Below are 15,790 nucleotides of genomic sequence, written 5' to 3'. Positions count from 1 at the left end.
TCTGTAGAAATCTTCCTTTAATAATTTGCATTGCTGGCCTGGGCACAGTGGCTCACACCTGTAATACTAGCACTCTGGGAGGCCGAGGTGAGGGGATTGCCTGAGCTCAGGAGTACAAGACCAGCCTGAGTGAAAGCTGAAGAGTGAAACCCATCTCTAAAAAACATAGCTGGGCATTGTGGTGGGTGCCTGTAGTCCTAGTTACTCGGGAAGCTGAGACAAGAGGTTCTCTTGAGTCCAAGAGTTTGAGGTTGCTGTGAGCTATGACTCCATGGCTCTCAACCCCAGGGTGACTGAGTGAGACTCTGTCTCAAAAAAAAAAAAAAAAAAAAAACTCACATTGCTGATTCTGTTCTTCATAAAATTTAACTATATGTTCTCCCAGAGATAAAATTTTGGCTAACGCCTGTCCCTGCAATAGCCAATGCATTAGAATGACATGGCAAATCCACATGATTTTAATTTTAGCGTGTTAAGAAACTGACAATGCCCTGTTGCATTTGAATGAATAGACTTAACTATATCTACAACTTTTTTCAAAGTGTCACTTAAAATAGTAGCTTTAGCACAGAGATTTAGCCGAGGCAAGATATTATACAGTGAAAAGGAATGAGAGCATCTGGGTCTTTCCTTAGTTGTGCAACTTTCCTTAGTTGTGCAATGTCATGTCATGTTTTCCTGACATACATACACTCACTAAATTTACTAAATTCAGTCCAACTTCACATTTAGCTCGAAAGTTGTTGAAGATTATTCCTCATCTTCTGTTTGCAAGAGTACCCCAAGCAAGTAACTCTTCCTAGCAAAGAAAATCTTCTGTTATGACCTGAGTGTATAAAACTGCTCTGAGTCAGTTGTGTCAATTGAGTCATCCAAAGCAACTGAATAAGACAGATTTTCCTTTGGAAGTATTACATTAAGTTGTTCGGTTGAAGGCTAATTCATGTTGCTGATCAGTTATGTGCTGTGAAGGACTGAAAATTTGCATATGTAGCATATATGGTAATAAAATGTGAATTGGTGGGAATTACATAACAGTTTATCAGCATTGAAGATACTGGTACCTGATATCCTCTCAAGGAAAATTTGTCTCCAAATTTTAATCTGGAAAGTCACTGGAATAACTGTTTAGAAAAGAATTACAATAAATGGCCTTTTAGATTTGGGGTGTGTATGTTAAGAATTGTGTACAAATTGAAATGTCTCTACTGATGTTGAACACAACCAAAAAAATCTCAACTACAAAAGGAAAAAAAACCAAAGAGGCAGCTGGTTGTACTTTCAAATGTTATTATAGTCTAAGCATCCTACAACTTCCACAATGCATTATTTTTTGCACTTTTTGCAGTTTTTGGCCGGGGCTGGGTTTGAACCCGCCACCTCTGGCATGTGGAGCCGGTGCCCTACTCCTCTGAGCCACAGGTGCCACCCCACAATGCGTATTTTTTACAATTTCAACATCACTGAATGGCTTCCTTTCTTCCTCAAGCATACAAGCTACTTTATACATTGTTTCAGTGGCATTATTTCCAGGTCTTATTGCTGCTTGAAAGAATTATCTTTGTATTTTTTTCATGTTTTAATTTCTACAATAAAACCCTTTGCACCTCTCCCTCTAATACAGGGGTATCAAATCCAAGGCCCAGGTGCTGCATACAACCCAGGATGGCTATGAATGTGGCCCAACACAAAATTGTAAACTTACTTAAAACATGATGAGTTTTTTCGTGATTTTTTGGTGAAACTGGATTTTGCGATTCTTTGGTGTGAACTTTGTACACAATAACATTGTGTCGCAATGTTACGTAAAATAAACATATGTACACTCGTATGTACACAATGTGTGCATTGTGGCTTCAGTTTCACAGTGGTGTGCGGCTTCCAGTGTGTTACCTTCCAAGTGCACACAGTCAAACTGTCATCCAGGCTAGCATGCTCTGGTATCATCATAGCTCACTGCAATAAACTGCTGGCCTCAAGAGATCTTCCTACCTCAGCGTCCCAAGTAGCTGGGACTACAGGTGTATGCCACCATGCCCAGCTAATTCTAATTTTTCTAGTTTTGGTATAGGCAAGGGTCTGGCTCTTGCTCAGACTGGTCTTGAACTCCTGAGTTAAAGTCTTCCCGCCTCAGCCTCCCAGAGTGCTAGGGTTATAGGCATGAACCATCCCATGGAACCTATATTTCTTTTCTTATTTAACATTTCTAAAATTGAAGGACAACGGGAGTTGAGAAAAAATGTTTCTGGTTACTAGATAAGTTAGTGTAATGTGTATACTGCATTTGAAGCTATTAGCAATTCTGGATCAAAAGACCGATCTATTTATTTATTTATTTACTTATTATTTATTTATTTATTTTTTAATAAGAAGCCCAATTGAGACACCAGTTAGACCAATTTTAAAGCTAAGAATCTGGTGTAATTTGGGAACTGCAATTCAGAAATGTGCTACCAACTAAAGGATTGAATTGGTAAAGAAAATGCATGCTAATGTAATGTACATCATCAGTCATCAAGTGAAAGTTGAAATTGTCATTCATCTAGATGTTTTTAAGTACTTTGATTTGAATTATATTTTTACATTATATCTCAAAAACGGATGAATTTTATGTTTTAACACCAACTACTTTGTGCCATGTATACATAATCTATACAAAAAGAGGTTTGAGGTTATTAACAACTAATTTTTAGATGTATAATAATAAAAGGAGTTAAATGAATTCAGGATTTTTTAAACATATGCTGGAGACCATTTCCAATTGTATTAAAAATAAAAACGTCTTCTAGCATAAGTGAGAATTTGGGTTTAAAAGTAATTTACCTTTCTGACAACCAGCTATTATAAAACTTTTTTGAAAGTAACTTGCCAAATTTAGGGTATATACACTCTTATATGCAAATAAATAGGGCCATTGGTAAAGTGAGCATTTATTTATACGCCAATCATTCAAACCAAATATTTATTGAACATCTAGTTTGTTGGCAGATGACCTATCAACATCTATATATTTATTTATGTATTTATTTTGCAAAATGTCTTCATTATCCCTTTCCTTGTCTACTGTAAGTGTTCCATAAACCTTTAGTAAATCAGTCAACTTTGTCTTTAAGTGATTTCAGGTATCAAGACAATAGGTCATTTTTCTAGGCTGGTGATTTAAATATCTTCAGAAGTGACTTCAGAGATCTTTGTTTTGTAGTGGAGGAAACTGAGGTCTCACAGAGGTTGGTAAAATGAGAGAGAGTTTGGGTCTCCTGCTCCTCTATTGAATGATATTTTTATCACACCCGACTTATTTTATTAAATGAGAAAGATTTATAAGTTTCATATGAAAGGTTCTAGGCTCACTTAAGAGGGATAAAATTCTGGTTGGCTACCAAGGAGCTTACAATCTTCAGAAGAAAAATTAAATGGACACAAATAGATACTACAAGGTATAAAGGGAGAGTTGGATATCAAAGGATATTGACATGTATTTTTGAATTTGCGAAGATGAGGGTTTGTTGAAGTAGTTGGCTGTTGTTCAGCATGACAGGAATTGGATATTTTTTTAAGATGAGTACCATGAATGTTTTTGAATATGTATGTACTTCAGCCTTGCAATTAATACTGTAGTCAGGTGTGTGACTTTTAAGTTAGGTTGCTCTTTAACAAGTCTTTTGGAAGTGCTGCATTATTGTTATTATTACCACTATTATCAGCCTTATGGTTTATAGGAAAGAATTCAATATAATTTGGAAACTAAAGTTCAATATAATTTGGAACTAAAGTTCAAAACTGTGCAGTTAACAGCTGAATTCTAGCTAGTTAATGGCTGAGCCAGGACTTCAAGACATCCGGAACCCATGTAGAGATTTTTCATGCCGTCATCCCCTGAAGAAATCTTATTCAGAATCTTCATCCTTACTAATGCTGTTAAGTAAATACCTTTAATTTAAATCTGCATTTTATAAAACAGCTAACAAACCTCAGGATGCATTTCATATGTGCAGAAGGATATTAGAGGCAGAACTACTATCCCTTCCAGCCCCTGTAAAATTACTAAAGGAGTCATTAATTTAGAAAGCCACAAAAAGAGTCATATTGAACTTTCTAGATGCTGAGCCAGGATCCTGACACTTCACAGGAAGGGAGGTACTTTGTGTTGTGAGGGTAATTTTGCAGAGTCAAAGCATGGTAGAAGAATACATTTGAAGAAGATGATTGTTATATGTCTATTTTTAGTAAATAGATTTCTTGCTTTTCACTAAGAAGCATTTGGGGAATATTTATGGAAACATTTCCTGACAGAAAATGATAATGGAGTCGACTGTGGAAAGACAAGACGTGATTCTTTCAAATCCAGGCTGCTCACCAGCCCCGCTCTGTGGGGCATGTCTAGAGTGCCCAAACAGAGCTGGGAGAGGAGAAAGACACCGGCCACAAGAGAAGTCGCAGCTGGGTGAAGATGTGCTTGGCACTACCTGCATGATTTTGCTGAAGTCTTTTACAGTTGCTCATTCTTTTTGTAAAGTTCTACGCGTGCTTCCTTCTTCCCATCAGTCTGAGTAGGATCTTGCCTCTTTTATATTTTACAACTGAGGGCCGGGTAAAGTGCCCTAAACAGAGTAGGCACTGAACAGAGGTTTGCAGTTACTGACAAACAGATTAGGTGTTTGTGTGTCAGGAATTGTCACCGGAAGATCATTGCATTTACTTTGTGAACATTTTTCTAGGATTCTCACACTTTACTAAGAAAGGTATCTTCTGGGTGGTCAGGGTCTGTATTTTCTCGTATATGTTTATGGAAGTCCCCATTACTTGTAGGATATTACATAATGCAAAAGTACTTTGGGAGGTACTGTCATTAGCCCATTTCAAAAATGCAACATTTAAGCAGGCAATCCAATTGGCTTGCTACTTTTCTTAAAAGTACAATGAATCTTACAATGGTTTATGCATAAATCATTTGGGCTTTACTGGATCCGTGTTTTCATTCATATTTTATTAAAACCCTTTTGCCGGGAGGTGCAGTTAGGTAACTCATTATACATTAGAGAATTAAAAAGTAAGAACTAGGTAATTGAGGTAATTGAGCAAGATGAGGTCATTGTTCCTCCAAGGCCAGATGGGTACCACAGGTGGAAACCATAACACTTAATCTCTTCCGTATGACTTAGGAAGAAAGATTAATGTTGACATTTGTTTTAACTGTTAAATAAAATATAGTAAAAAAACATTATTAAATAGTAAGTTATTATTTTAAAATGAAACATTTGTCAGCATGCTACCTTTTTTGGTAAAAGTCAAGTGAAAAATTCTAATTCTAAAATAGGAAATAATATAAAAATTCAACTCCGCTTCCGAAACAAAACAGAGCAATTTTTTCTTAGCTGACACTTTTCTCTGAGCTGTGATGGTATAGTGATGACACATTTTGACATGGAGCTTACTGAATTATCCTCAATTTTTTTTTTTTTTGACAGAGTCTCACTATGTCATCCTCGATAGAGGGCTGTTGTGTCACAGCTCACAGCAACCTCAAACTCTTAGGCTTAAGTGATTTTCTTGCTTCAGCCTCCCAAGTAGCTGGGCCTACAGGCACCCGCCACAACGCCCTGCTACTTTTTTTTATAGTGGTCACTGTTGTTTAGCAGGTCCAGGCCGGATTTGAACCCACCAACCCCTGTTTATGTGGCCAGCGCCCTAACCACTGAGCTACCAGCACTGAGCCAATCCTCAATACTTTCATATTTGAGGAAACTCTACTTAATGCAGATTAATTACCCTATTTTAATGTATTATATCTTTTTGTTGTGTCTCCTGCCTGCTTTTGAGTTGGAAAGTATTGTAGTATATTTGCATTCATGTATGCTTGAATTTATTAGCATATACAGATGTACACGCTTGGTTAGAAAGAAGAATCTCAGACACAAAGACATCACATTGGAGGTCCACACATGTGAGCATTGTGTCTGCAGAGAAAAGCTAATTTCAGCCCGTTTTTCCTCTGTGGATCTAAATGATCTATGAAGATTTATGTAGGTTGCCGAGTCAGGGATCCAAATCAATGATGAAGGTGACAATAGCAAACCTCAGGGATTAGTCTCTCCACATATTGTTATACTTGGCAGCAGGCAGATGTAATCTGCCTTACAGTTACCTATAATTTGAAGAGAAAGAGGAAGGGGTGCAATATTTATTAAGTTTATTCTATATGTCAGACACTATGTGAGGTGCTTTAAATACTAGAGTATTTGATCTATACAATAGCTCTTAGAGTAAGATCGTCATTCTCACTTTATAGATGAGGAAACTGAACTTCAAAAAACAATTAAGTAATTTTTTAAGTAAATTTCAATGTCACATAGATTATAGGTTGTAGATCTAAGGTTAAAACACATCTGCCTGATCCACTCATGTATTCATTTGACAAGGATGTATTGTATGCCTATTGAGCTAGGTGGGGAAATAGAGTAATATATAAGAATTACATCATTTCCACTCTCATGGAAGATTCTAGCTATTTAAACAATTGATTATGAAAGTTATGTGCTTTCTACTACAGCCAATTACTGATACATTCACTGAAGGCTAAGCACTTATCTTTTGAGATTAGTAGAGATTAAAAGATAAAAAATATGTTAAGGAGGATTATAAATATGAAGAGTGCACTTTAGGACCCAAACCAAATACAAGAAGTATCTCTGCTTACTGTAAACATCTGTGAACAGTGGGCCTTGATCTTCCCTTTAAGAAAATATTGGCTCAGCACCCGTAGCACAGTGGTTATGGTGCCAGCCACGTGCACCAAAGCTGGTGGGTTTGAACCTGGCTCTGGCCAGCTAAACAACAATGACAACTGCAACAAAAAAAATAGCTGGGCATTGTGGCGGGTACCTGTAGTCCCAGCAACTTGGGAGGCCGAGGCAAGAGAATTGCTTAAACCGAAAAGTTTGAGGTTGCTGTGAGCTGTAACGCCACGGGACTCTACCCAGGGTGACATAGTGAGACTCTGTCTCAAAATAAATAAATAAACAAATAAAAATAAAAATAGGACGGTGCCTGTGGCTCAAAGGAGTAGGGTGCTGGCCCCATATGCTGAAGATAGCGGGTTCAAACCCAGCCCCGGTCAAAAAACTGCAAAAAATAAAAATAAAATAAAGTAAAACTATTAAAAATATTATTCGTGATAATTTTTAATTATTGGATATAAAAACAATTAAATAGCTGATGAAAGTTACTATAAATACATTATTCTTATTGGCACTTGTAAATCTCAACCACTTACATAAATACTTCAATGTGTGCTTTTATTTATTTAATTATTTTTTATTTTTTTGTAGAGACAGAGTCTCACTTTGTTGCCTTTGGGAGAGTGCAGTGGTGTCACACAGCTCACAGCAACCTCTAGGTCCTGGGCTTAGGCGATTCTCTTGCCTCAGCCTCCTGAGTAGCTGGGACTACAGGCGCCTGCCACAACGCCCAGCTTCAATGTGTGTTTTTATTTGCTCTTCATGACAACCCTGGCCAACCCTAATTCTTTTGGATTCTAGTTCTAGTTCTTTTGGATCCTAGCTTCTTGGTGCCCATAGAAAATTGTGGTTTTGTTTTAATTGTAAAAATATTAATAGATAGTTACTGAGTTATTGCTATGTGCAGTGCAGTTTGCCAACATTGTAGAGAAATAAAATGATTGAAAAGGTTCAATCCTTTGCCCTTAAAGGATCTTGACAGCAGCAACAGATATAGAGGGAGTTTCTTAGAAAACATAACATAAGAGGGAGTTTCTTAGAAAGTTTTGGGCGGGAGCAAAGCTGTACCAGTGAAACTCACCAGATTCAAGAATTCAACTGATACATGATGCTCTGGCTTTGTGGTTGGTGTTAGATCTGGGCACATGGAAGAAGTCGGGATGGAAAAGCCAGTTCTAAATTAATTACCAGCAGTGCCTTATCTAGAGTAAACACAAGGAGAGGGGCAAAGATGGAATTTATTCACTTTCCCAATGTCTCTTTTCTAAACAGGTATATTTTCTAATAGCTACCCAGCACAATGGAAAACTCGGGAAAAGCAAATAAAAAGGATCTGCCTGATGGATCATCAAAAGACGTCAAACTGTCTACCAATGAAGCATTTCTTGACTATCAGTAAGTTTGTGTTCTGAAATCTAAGCGTCGCCAAATATAAATGGCAGTCATTGTTAAGACTCATATAACTCCAAAAGGAAATGATGCACCCAAAAGCCAACAAAATAACAGAAGTGGATGATACCTCAAAGAGGTTTTGATTTGCATTTCTCTGATGATTAACGATGATGAGCATTTTTTCATGTGTCCGTAGGCCATGAGCCTGTCTTCTGTAGTGAAACTTCTATTCAAGTCACCTGCCCACAATGAAATGGGATCACTTGTTCTTTTCTTATTAATAAGTTTGAGTTCTCTGTGGATTCTGGTTATCAAACCTTTGTCAGAAGCATGACCTGCAAATACCGTCTCCCATTCTGAGGGCTGTCAGCTTGCTTTACTTACTGTGTTCTTGGCTGTGCAGAAGCGTTTTAGTTTGATCAGATCCCAGTAATGTATATTTGGTGTTGCTTCAATTGCCCGGGGGGGTGGGGGTCCTCCTCATAAACTATTCTCCCAGGCCAATTTCTTCAAGTGTTTCCCCTGCACTCTCTCTAAGAATCTTTATAGTTTCATGTCTTAAGTTTAAATCTTTTATCCAGTGAGAGACAATTTTTGTTAATGGGTGGGACCTCACCTACTGTGCACATTTGCAAGAGTACAAGTCAAATATACTAATGGTAGAGTATAAATGTCTAAACACAACAATTAAATAAGTGGGGTGAATGCTATGTTGACCAGTTCAATGTAAACATTCCGAATGGTATGTTTACATACCATTGGTATGTAAACCAATGGGCTGGTATAAAATCAGCACATTGTACCCCATAAATGCAGTAATGTATGCAGTTATGATCTAATAAAAATTAAAAAAAGAATAGAAGTGGAAGAGTAGCATATTGTACCCTGGAGCTATGTGCATATATTTAAAGTTTTTTTAAAACTTTGAATATGACATAGTCCAAGTAGTGGCTATGAAGCAGCATTCACTAATACATTTTAACTTCCCTGCATTGTATTATTGGCCACTGTCTCCTGTGCACATGATAACTTGCTGTCTCACCTCTTAAAGTATAGAATGGTTAGGCTCAGCACTGGAGCTGGAGGGTTTGAACTCAGCCCAGGCCTGCCAAACAACAATGACAACTACAGCCAAAAAGTGGCCGAGTGTTGCGGTGGGGCCTATGGTCCCAGCTCTTTGGGAGATTGAGGCAAGAGAATTGCTTAAGCCCAAGAGTTTGAGGTTGCTGTGAGCTGTGATGCCATGGCACTCTACCAAGGACAACATAGTGAGACTTTGTCTCAAAATAATAATAATAATATAGAATAGTGTACATTTTTATAGAGGAGAGGAAATTTCCCTTTATTTAATTTTTCATTTCTTAGACATTCCAATTTGCATTATTCCTAAATGGCTACAGACCAATTCTAAGTGATTAAGAGAGAATTATTTTTAGTAATAATGTTTCATAATGTCTCGCTCCTAGTAGCAGGAGAACTTGAGGTGACACCTATTTACATTAATCTTTTAGTCCACTAATAGATAGTAATCCCTTAAGAGTTTGTGAATCTCAGCTTTTGGTACAAGGTAGGTGTTTGAATATGTAATTCTTAGGGAATGAAGGGACAACTATTAGTCTTTTCCCAAATAAGACTGACATGTACTTCACTCATGCCTCATTTAACAAGAACTTGAGTGTTTGCCAAGTGCAAGGCAAGTGCCAGGTGCAGGGGTCTGGCAGTGAATAGGACCACTCGGTCTCTGCCCTGATGAAGCACAGGAGAAAGACACCAACTAATTTGAGCTTTTTAAAAAAATTGCATAACTATAATGAAGCTTCCATGAAAGAAAAGCATAGGGTACTGATCAGCAGCATGACTAAAGGACTTGACCTAGTCAGAGGGGTAGGAAAAGTCTGAGGAAGCCATGTTTGAGCTCAACTCTGGAAGAGGAGTGTGTGTTATGGAAGCATGGAGTTGTGGGGAGAATGGCTTATGGAAAGGACAAGAGGGTGGGAAAGATCTATTCAGAACAGGAACTGAGAGAAGGTGGAGTGAGAGAGAGAGCAGGTGAGAACAGACCCTTGATTTAGGCAACGGTCAGATCAAGTAGACACTTGGGATTGGGGAATGGGAAGCCATTTATTGGTGGGGGTACAAGGTTAAAAATGGGGAATCTCATGGTGCTTGTGACTAGGTCTTTGTTTAACTGAATTATTTTTAACAATGTTCAAGGACAATCCATCTCTTTCTTGAGAAACTCCAAATGTATTCATATGTTCTTTTTAGAAGGCAGTTAGTGAAAGAGTCAGAACACTAAGAAAAATCCATTGGAAGGGACTTTTAAAGGTTTCCTTTTATTTTCCACTTCAAATAATATTAAGTAATAACCAGATACTATTCACATTAATTTCTCAACATAACTGAAAATTTCCTTCATCTTATCTCAGCAAAGGTGAACAAAAAAACCTCAGGCTCTATGAATACAACCTGGTCTCTAACTGGCTCCCATGGATTATGGTGATGACATCCAGTTATAGCTGATTCTCTCTCTTTGGGTCAACCAGAGGCCAAACTTTCTCGCTTTAAAAAAACTTTACAAAGAGGCAAATATTTAAAAATTCTCATGATCTCATAGAAGATGTGCGCTGAACATCACATGTCTTTGTTCTTTTTTATTTGTTAAAACGAAATAAATATTCTCATGGACTGCAATGGCTAACTAAAGTCTTACTAAATTATGCTTTGCCAGTGACCATTTAACCATCCATGTGTTGCCAGGTGACCGCACTTTTGCCACATGACAAATACAAGACATCACCTTTCACCATCTGAGGATAGGCCAGGGGTCCCCTGGCAGCATCTTAAATTTCTCTTAACAAAGCAGTGAGGACACAGTATAGGCAGTTCATTCATGGTTTTTGAGCAACTAAACTTTTTTTTTTCAAGTTTATCCCAAGAAAATAAGATCATGGATTTCTCGGATTGTTTTTGAAGAGCTAATACTGCCGATATTAAATCTATAGAATGATTATTTCTGAGTAATGACGGTTTTCGTTTCCTCCTTTTTTGTTCTTATTCCAGATTTCTACAATGAGTGTGAATACAGATGTAGAAATAGTTGTGGATATGGTTTGGGGTAAAAAGATAGAGATTAAAATACAGATTTTTTTGAAAAAATCAAATTTGTGTGGATAGTTTGGGGATTCGTGTTTTCATACAGATAAGGCAGAACGATATTTGAGGTGAGAGAAAAATACAGAGGGACGTTTCTACCTGTCTCTCCCTTAACAAACTGTGAACTCTGTGAAAACTGCATTTTATTCCTTTTGTATCTCCAGTATAGAGTTTCTTTGCTAAGTGAATATTGTGGTGGTTTTATTGTTGTTGTTGGGTAAATACTGTTGGATCTTGTCTGAGAGCACAATCACAGTCACGAACACAAAAAATATATTATTTTTGCCTATCGATATAGGAAATAATTTTTTTTTAATGATTATACTTAGTGATGAAATGCGTGCCATGAAACAGGCACTTTCTTCTGCTGGTGAGTGTAAATTGTTCAACTATTCCGAAAACACTGGTAGTAAAGCAATCCTGCCCCTCGATCAGGTTATTTCATGGCTATAGGAACTCTATCTAAGAACATAAGGTTGTGAACCTCTAGCGTTGATTGTATAGCCTTGGCACGGTCAGTGCTAACTCCTTCAAGTGATCATCTCCAAGAAACAGTGGTTTCATTTTCTCTTTATACGTATTTTTTTCCTCAGCTTTCTACAGAGAGTATAGATATAGATACAGAAATGGGTGTGGGTATGGTTATGAATTAAAATTAAAAGATAAAAATGTACTAGTTTGGAATTCAAATGTATTCATTTTCCTTCTCAGAATTTTTAATAAAATTGCATGGAAGAGAATAGTTGACACATTACTAACATTTTAATAACATAGAGAGGAAAGGGGAAAGGTGATTCATTATATATATCACTAACAAATAATATCACTGTGCTTTGGATGGTACTATAACCCTCAACAACTTTAATATACACTGGTTTATCATTCCACTTGCTTTAGTATTTAATAGGACATGTGGGTTGTCAGGGCACTGAGTATATTGTGGAGATATGAAAAGGAAAAACTAGAGAATAGTGAAGCTAAAATTCCCCACACTGGCTAATAGCATGCAGTTCTGAAGTTAAGTTTTCTGGGGAATCTACCTGCGAGCAGCTAGTTAGACCTGTAACTACCGTGACCTCCACAAGGGGGCCGATGAAGCCACCAAAGCATTAGTACGTCTCAGAATTTCTCCCCAAGTCTGCCCAGGGCCCTCAGATCCCCCTAAAATACTAACTGCAAAATGAACAAGAGACAGAGCCCGAGGCCGTGTGCTCCTACTTGCTCCCAGGGGAAGGATGGGGGGCTTAAGTGTGGCGTTCCTGATGTAGCAAAGAATACGGGTTACCCCACTACACTGGAAATTCAGATAAACAACAGATAATTTTTCTAGTGTAAGTATGTTCCTTGCAATATTTGGGGTCAAGGGCTGGATGCAGTCTCCAGCCAGATCACTGCATGCTCAGTTATCACCAAGGAAGGCTCTCAGAAGTAGCCCGGAAGTATAGGAACCAGCCCATCTAAAGACTCTGTCTCAACCACTGAGGACCACATGACTGAGATTAATTTGTCTGCCCCACTCATGCAGAGAAATAGTGTTACATCTGTAAGAAGGTATGTTTGCCCTTATAAAGTTTTTGTTTTGTTTGTAATTTTTATCTGAATGTTTTTAGAATTCTAGAGAGCATGTCTTCTGGGTATCCTCTCACTTAGGTTTCCCTTAAGCTGAATTATCTGTAAGCAGTTAGAAAGTATAAAGATTACAGCTTTAAAATATGAATAGAAATTGAGTTTAAAAAAAAACAACCCAAAGTTATCTCTCCTATATATATTTCAGTGAGTAAAATAGATTAAGAAATACAAAATCATTTAGGAAAGGTTCTTAACCTTAGATGGTTTTTTATAATATATTTAATCATTTACTTAAAATCAAATAATTGTAACACATCTTGTCTTTGTTTATTTTTAGCTGTCATATAAAGGAAAATTCAGTGGAGCGATTCATGTTTCAAATAAAGAAACTTAGAGAAAAAAACCAAAAGTATCATGAAAGAGTGAGTATAAAATTTAGAGCCCATATGTAGTCATTAAACATTTACATACATGCTTCTAAAATTGTGAATTATGATGAAATATACTGTAGGATGTTTCGAGTATATCGTCAAGGTTTGGAACTGGTTGATTTACAGTCTTTTAAGTTTCTTTATATATGTGAGGCAAGAGGGTACTGCTGTTCTCATTAGAGTAATTATAACGTCAAAAGAAGTTAGCTTGAATTATGTTAGTTAGATCCTAAGGACAGTCAAAGCTTTGAAACCACATCTAACTTTTGATTTCTTATTTACCAAACTACTAAAGATTGGTTCTCTATTTTTTCATGTCATTTTCTTTTGGATTTTCTGAGTGTGTATCTGTAAATACCATTTGAAAAGTACAGTCTCCATTGTTAAAATGACTAATTGCCTATTTAAGATGATATCATTATTTTTATAAAATCAGATTAAAATGAATATCAAAAGGGTCCTGTATCTAACTATCAGGACTGAAGATGCACAGAAATGAAGCTTCGAAGCAGTCAATGATAACTAACATGACTTATCCCTGAAAGCATCTGCAGTACGAGGAAATACCCAAGGTGCCCCTGGTTAACACATTTATTTTATATGGATCCTGAAATGTCCACAGCTAACTGTCTTATTTGGCTTTTTCTAAAAAGACTATTTTTACAAATGTTAATGCAGCCTGGAGTTAGAGACTTGAGTTTGCATCTCGACTGTACAATATGCTGCTGATGTCATTTTGGCCAAAATTGGTATGAGCCTCAATTTCCCTTTTGTGAAATGGGGAGTCCTGTCTTTTCTATAGAGCCATGTTTCATTCATTCATTCAATATTTATTGGAGAAGACACATCCCTCATGGTGATATTTATTACTGTGACTCTGACACTGTCACACTCCTCAAGGTTCAGTCACTTATATTAGGAACCAAAGCAGACAGTTTGGCATCGGCACTTGAATGCAGTCTCTATATGAGGACAGCTGGAAACCAAAGAGTGGGCACGATGCAGGCACCAGTGCCCGTGCTCCTGTGGTCAGCACTGGGACTCCTGGGTCAGGTCTTGGTTGTAGAAAGTACGACAAATCAGGACTGAGTGATGACTTTCTCCATTATCCGCCTATTTGGAACCAGAAACATTGAGAGTTCTTGTTTCCATGAGGATCAGCTCAGGAAGGAGACCGGACCGAACTCTGCATACTAGTGGACCCAGCAATGAGGAGGATGGAGAGGCAGATTGTAGCTTCTACTGGGCCTCCTGAACATCATCCATTTCCTTCCATTTATGCAGCGACTGGCCCATTTTAAGCCGCCCATTTCTTCACCCTCCTTCCCACTCCATTACATTCCCCACAGTGCACCAGAATTACTCTTTGAATACTGTTTGAAACCTTTCAGTGCTTAAAACTTTTCAGTGGCTTCCTACTGCACAAAAAGTAAAATGCATAGTCTTTATTAAAGTCTTCAGGGCCCTGCAGAATCTGACCCCTGCTTACCTCTCCAACCTTGTCCCCAGCGGCTCCATCCTTTCGTAACCACTGCTTCTTTCAAATCCTGGAAAACCAATTTCTTTTTTCTTGTGCTTTTCACCATGCTATTTCCTCTTCCTGGAATGCTTTTCTCTAGGCCAGCTCCTTTTCATTCCTCAAATCTAAGCAGGAATATTGTGGGAAAATAGATTTCCATTATTAAATTGAAAGCTCTTTAGGCAGTAGCAATCGAATCTTGGCTGTCTCTGTGTCTCCGGAAGGGCCCAGCCTGAGTAGGTGTTTAATAAATAAGTATCATGTTGATTCACACTAACATCAGTGGAAGGAAAATTTTTTGAAGTTATAGATATTTAAATTGCTAAATTAAACATGATTCAATAGGAAGATATCTTCTTTCTCCTCAGTTATCTCAAAATCAAAAACGCCCCTCCTCTTGCCTCCTCCCCTCTTCCTGTGTGTATTTAGTTCTATTTGGACCATCACTTAATTTATTAGCTTTCTCTCAGTTGGCGTTCATAGTTGTTTGCCTCATTAGCCATGTATTTCATGGCTTACTGTGTCTACTTCTTTACCTCCCACTTCATTCTTTCACTCATACTGTCCCACCATAATTGCTCTAGTAGAAGTTATTAATGACCAATTTGCCAGATCCATTCATCAGGGGTAAATTAAGGACAACAAAGACGCAACCCCCGGCCCTGCAGCAGTCCCTGCCTTCATCTTAACACTCTTTTTCCCCTTTGGGTTCCAGGATCTCACTCTCCTTGCTTTGTGACCAGTTCTTCTTATTTTTCACTGGATTCTCTTTTCCTGGACTCATCCTTTAATTATGGCATTTACTAGGTCTCAACCCTTTTATCTCACTCTAAACTCTTCTGGAGTGATCTCACCGTGGCTTCAAATATCACCTATGTGTTGATAATTTTCATATCTATAGGTGATGAAATTTTATGATGCTGTACAAAAAAATGAGTGCATGTGCAAACTGAAATGAATAAAGTCTCTAGGTTAATTAATATTAT

At 37.6% G+C, this 15,790-nt stretch overlaps 1 protein-coding gene across 1 annotated transcript in view; it reads left to right on the top strand.

Moving 5' to 3' along the window:
- Positions 1-8,037: 8,037 nt before the first annotated feature.
- CCDC83 (coiled-coil domain containing 83) overlaps positions 8,038-15,790 on the top strand; it is a 45,071-nt gene continuing 37,318 nt past the window's right edge. Inside the window, exons 1-2 of the mRNA XM_003780848.1 lie at positions 8,038-8,132; positions 13,192-13,276. Of these exons, the coding sequence (XP_003780896.1) occupies positions 8,038-8,132; positions 13,192-13,276 (180 nt within the window). The remainder of the gene's footprint in view (positions 8,133-13,191; positions 13,277-15,790) is intronic.

The sequence above is a fragment of the Otolemur garnettii genome, unplaced genomic scaffold (genome assembly GCF_000181295.1).
Source record: "Otolemur garnettii isolate 467f Iridium unplaced genomic scaffold, OtoGar3 scaffold00001, whole genome shotgun sequence".
In the NCBI taxonomy this organism is placed as follows: Eukaryota; Metazoa; Chordata; class Mammalia; order Primates; family Galagidae; genus Otolemur; species Otolemur garnettii.
Note: the sequence above shows the minus strand (reverse complement) of the source record. Positions and strands in the feature narration are given on the sequence as shown.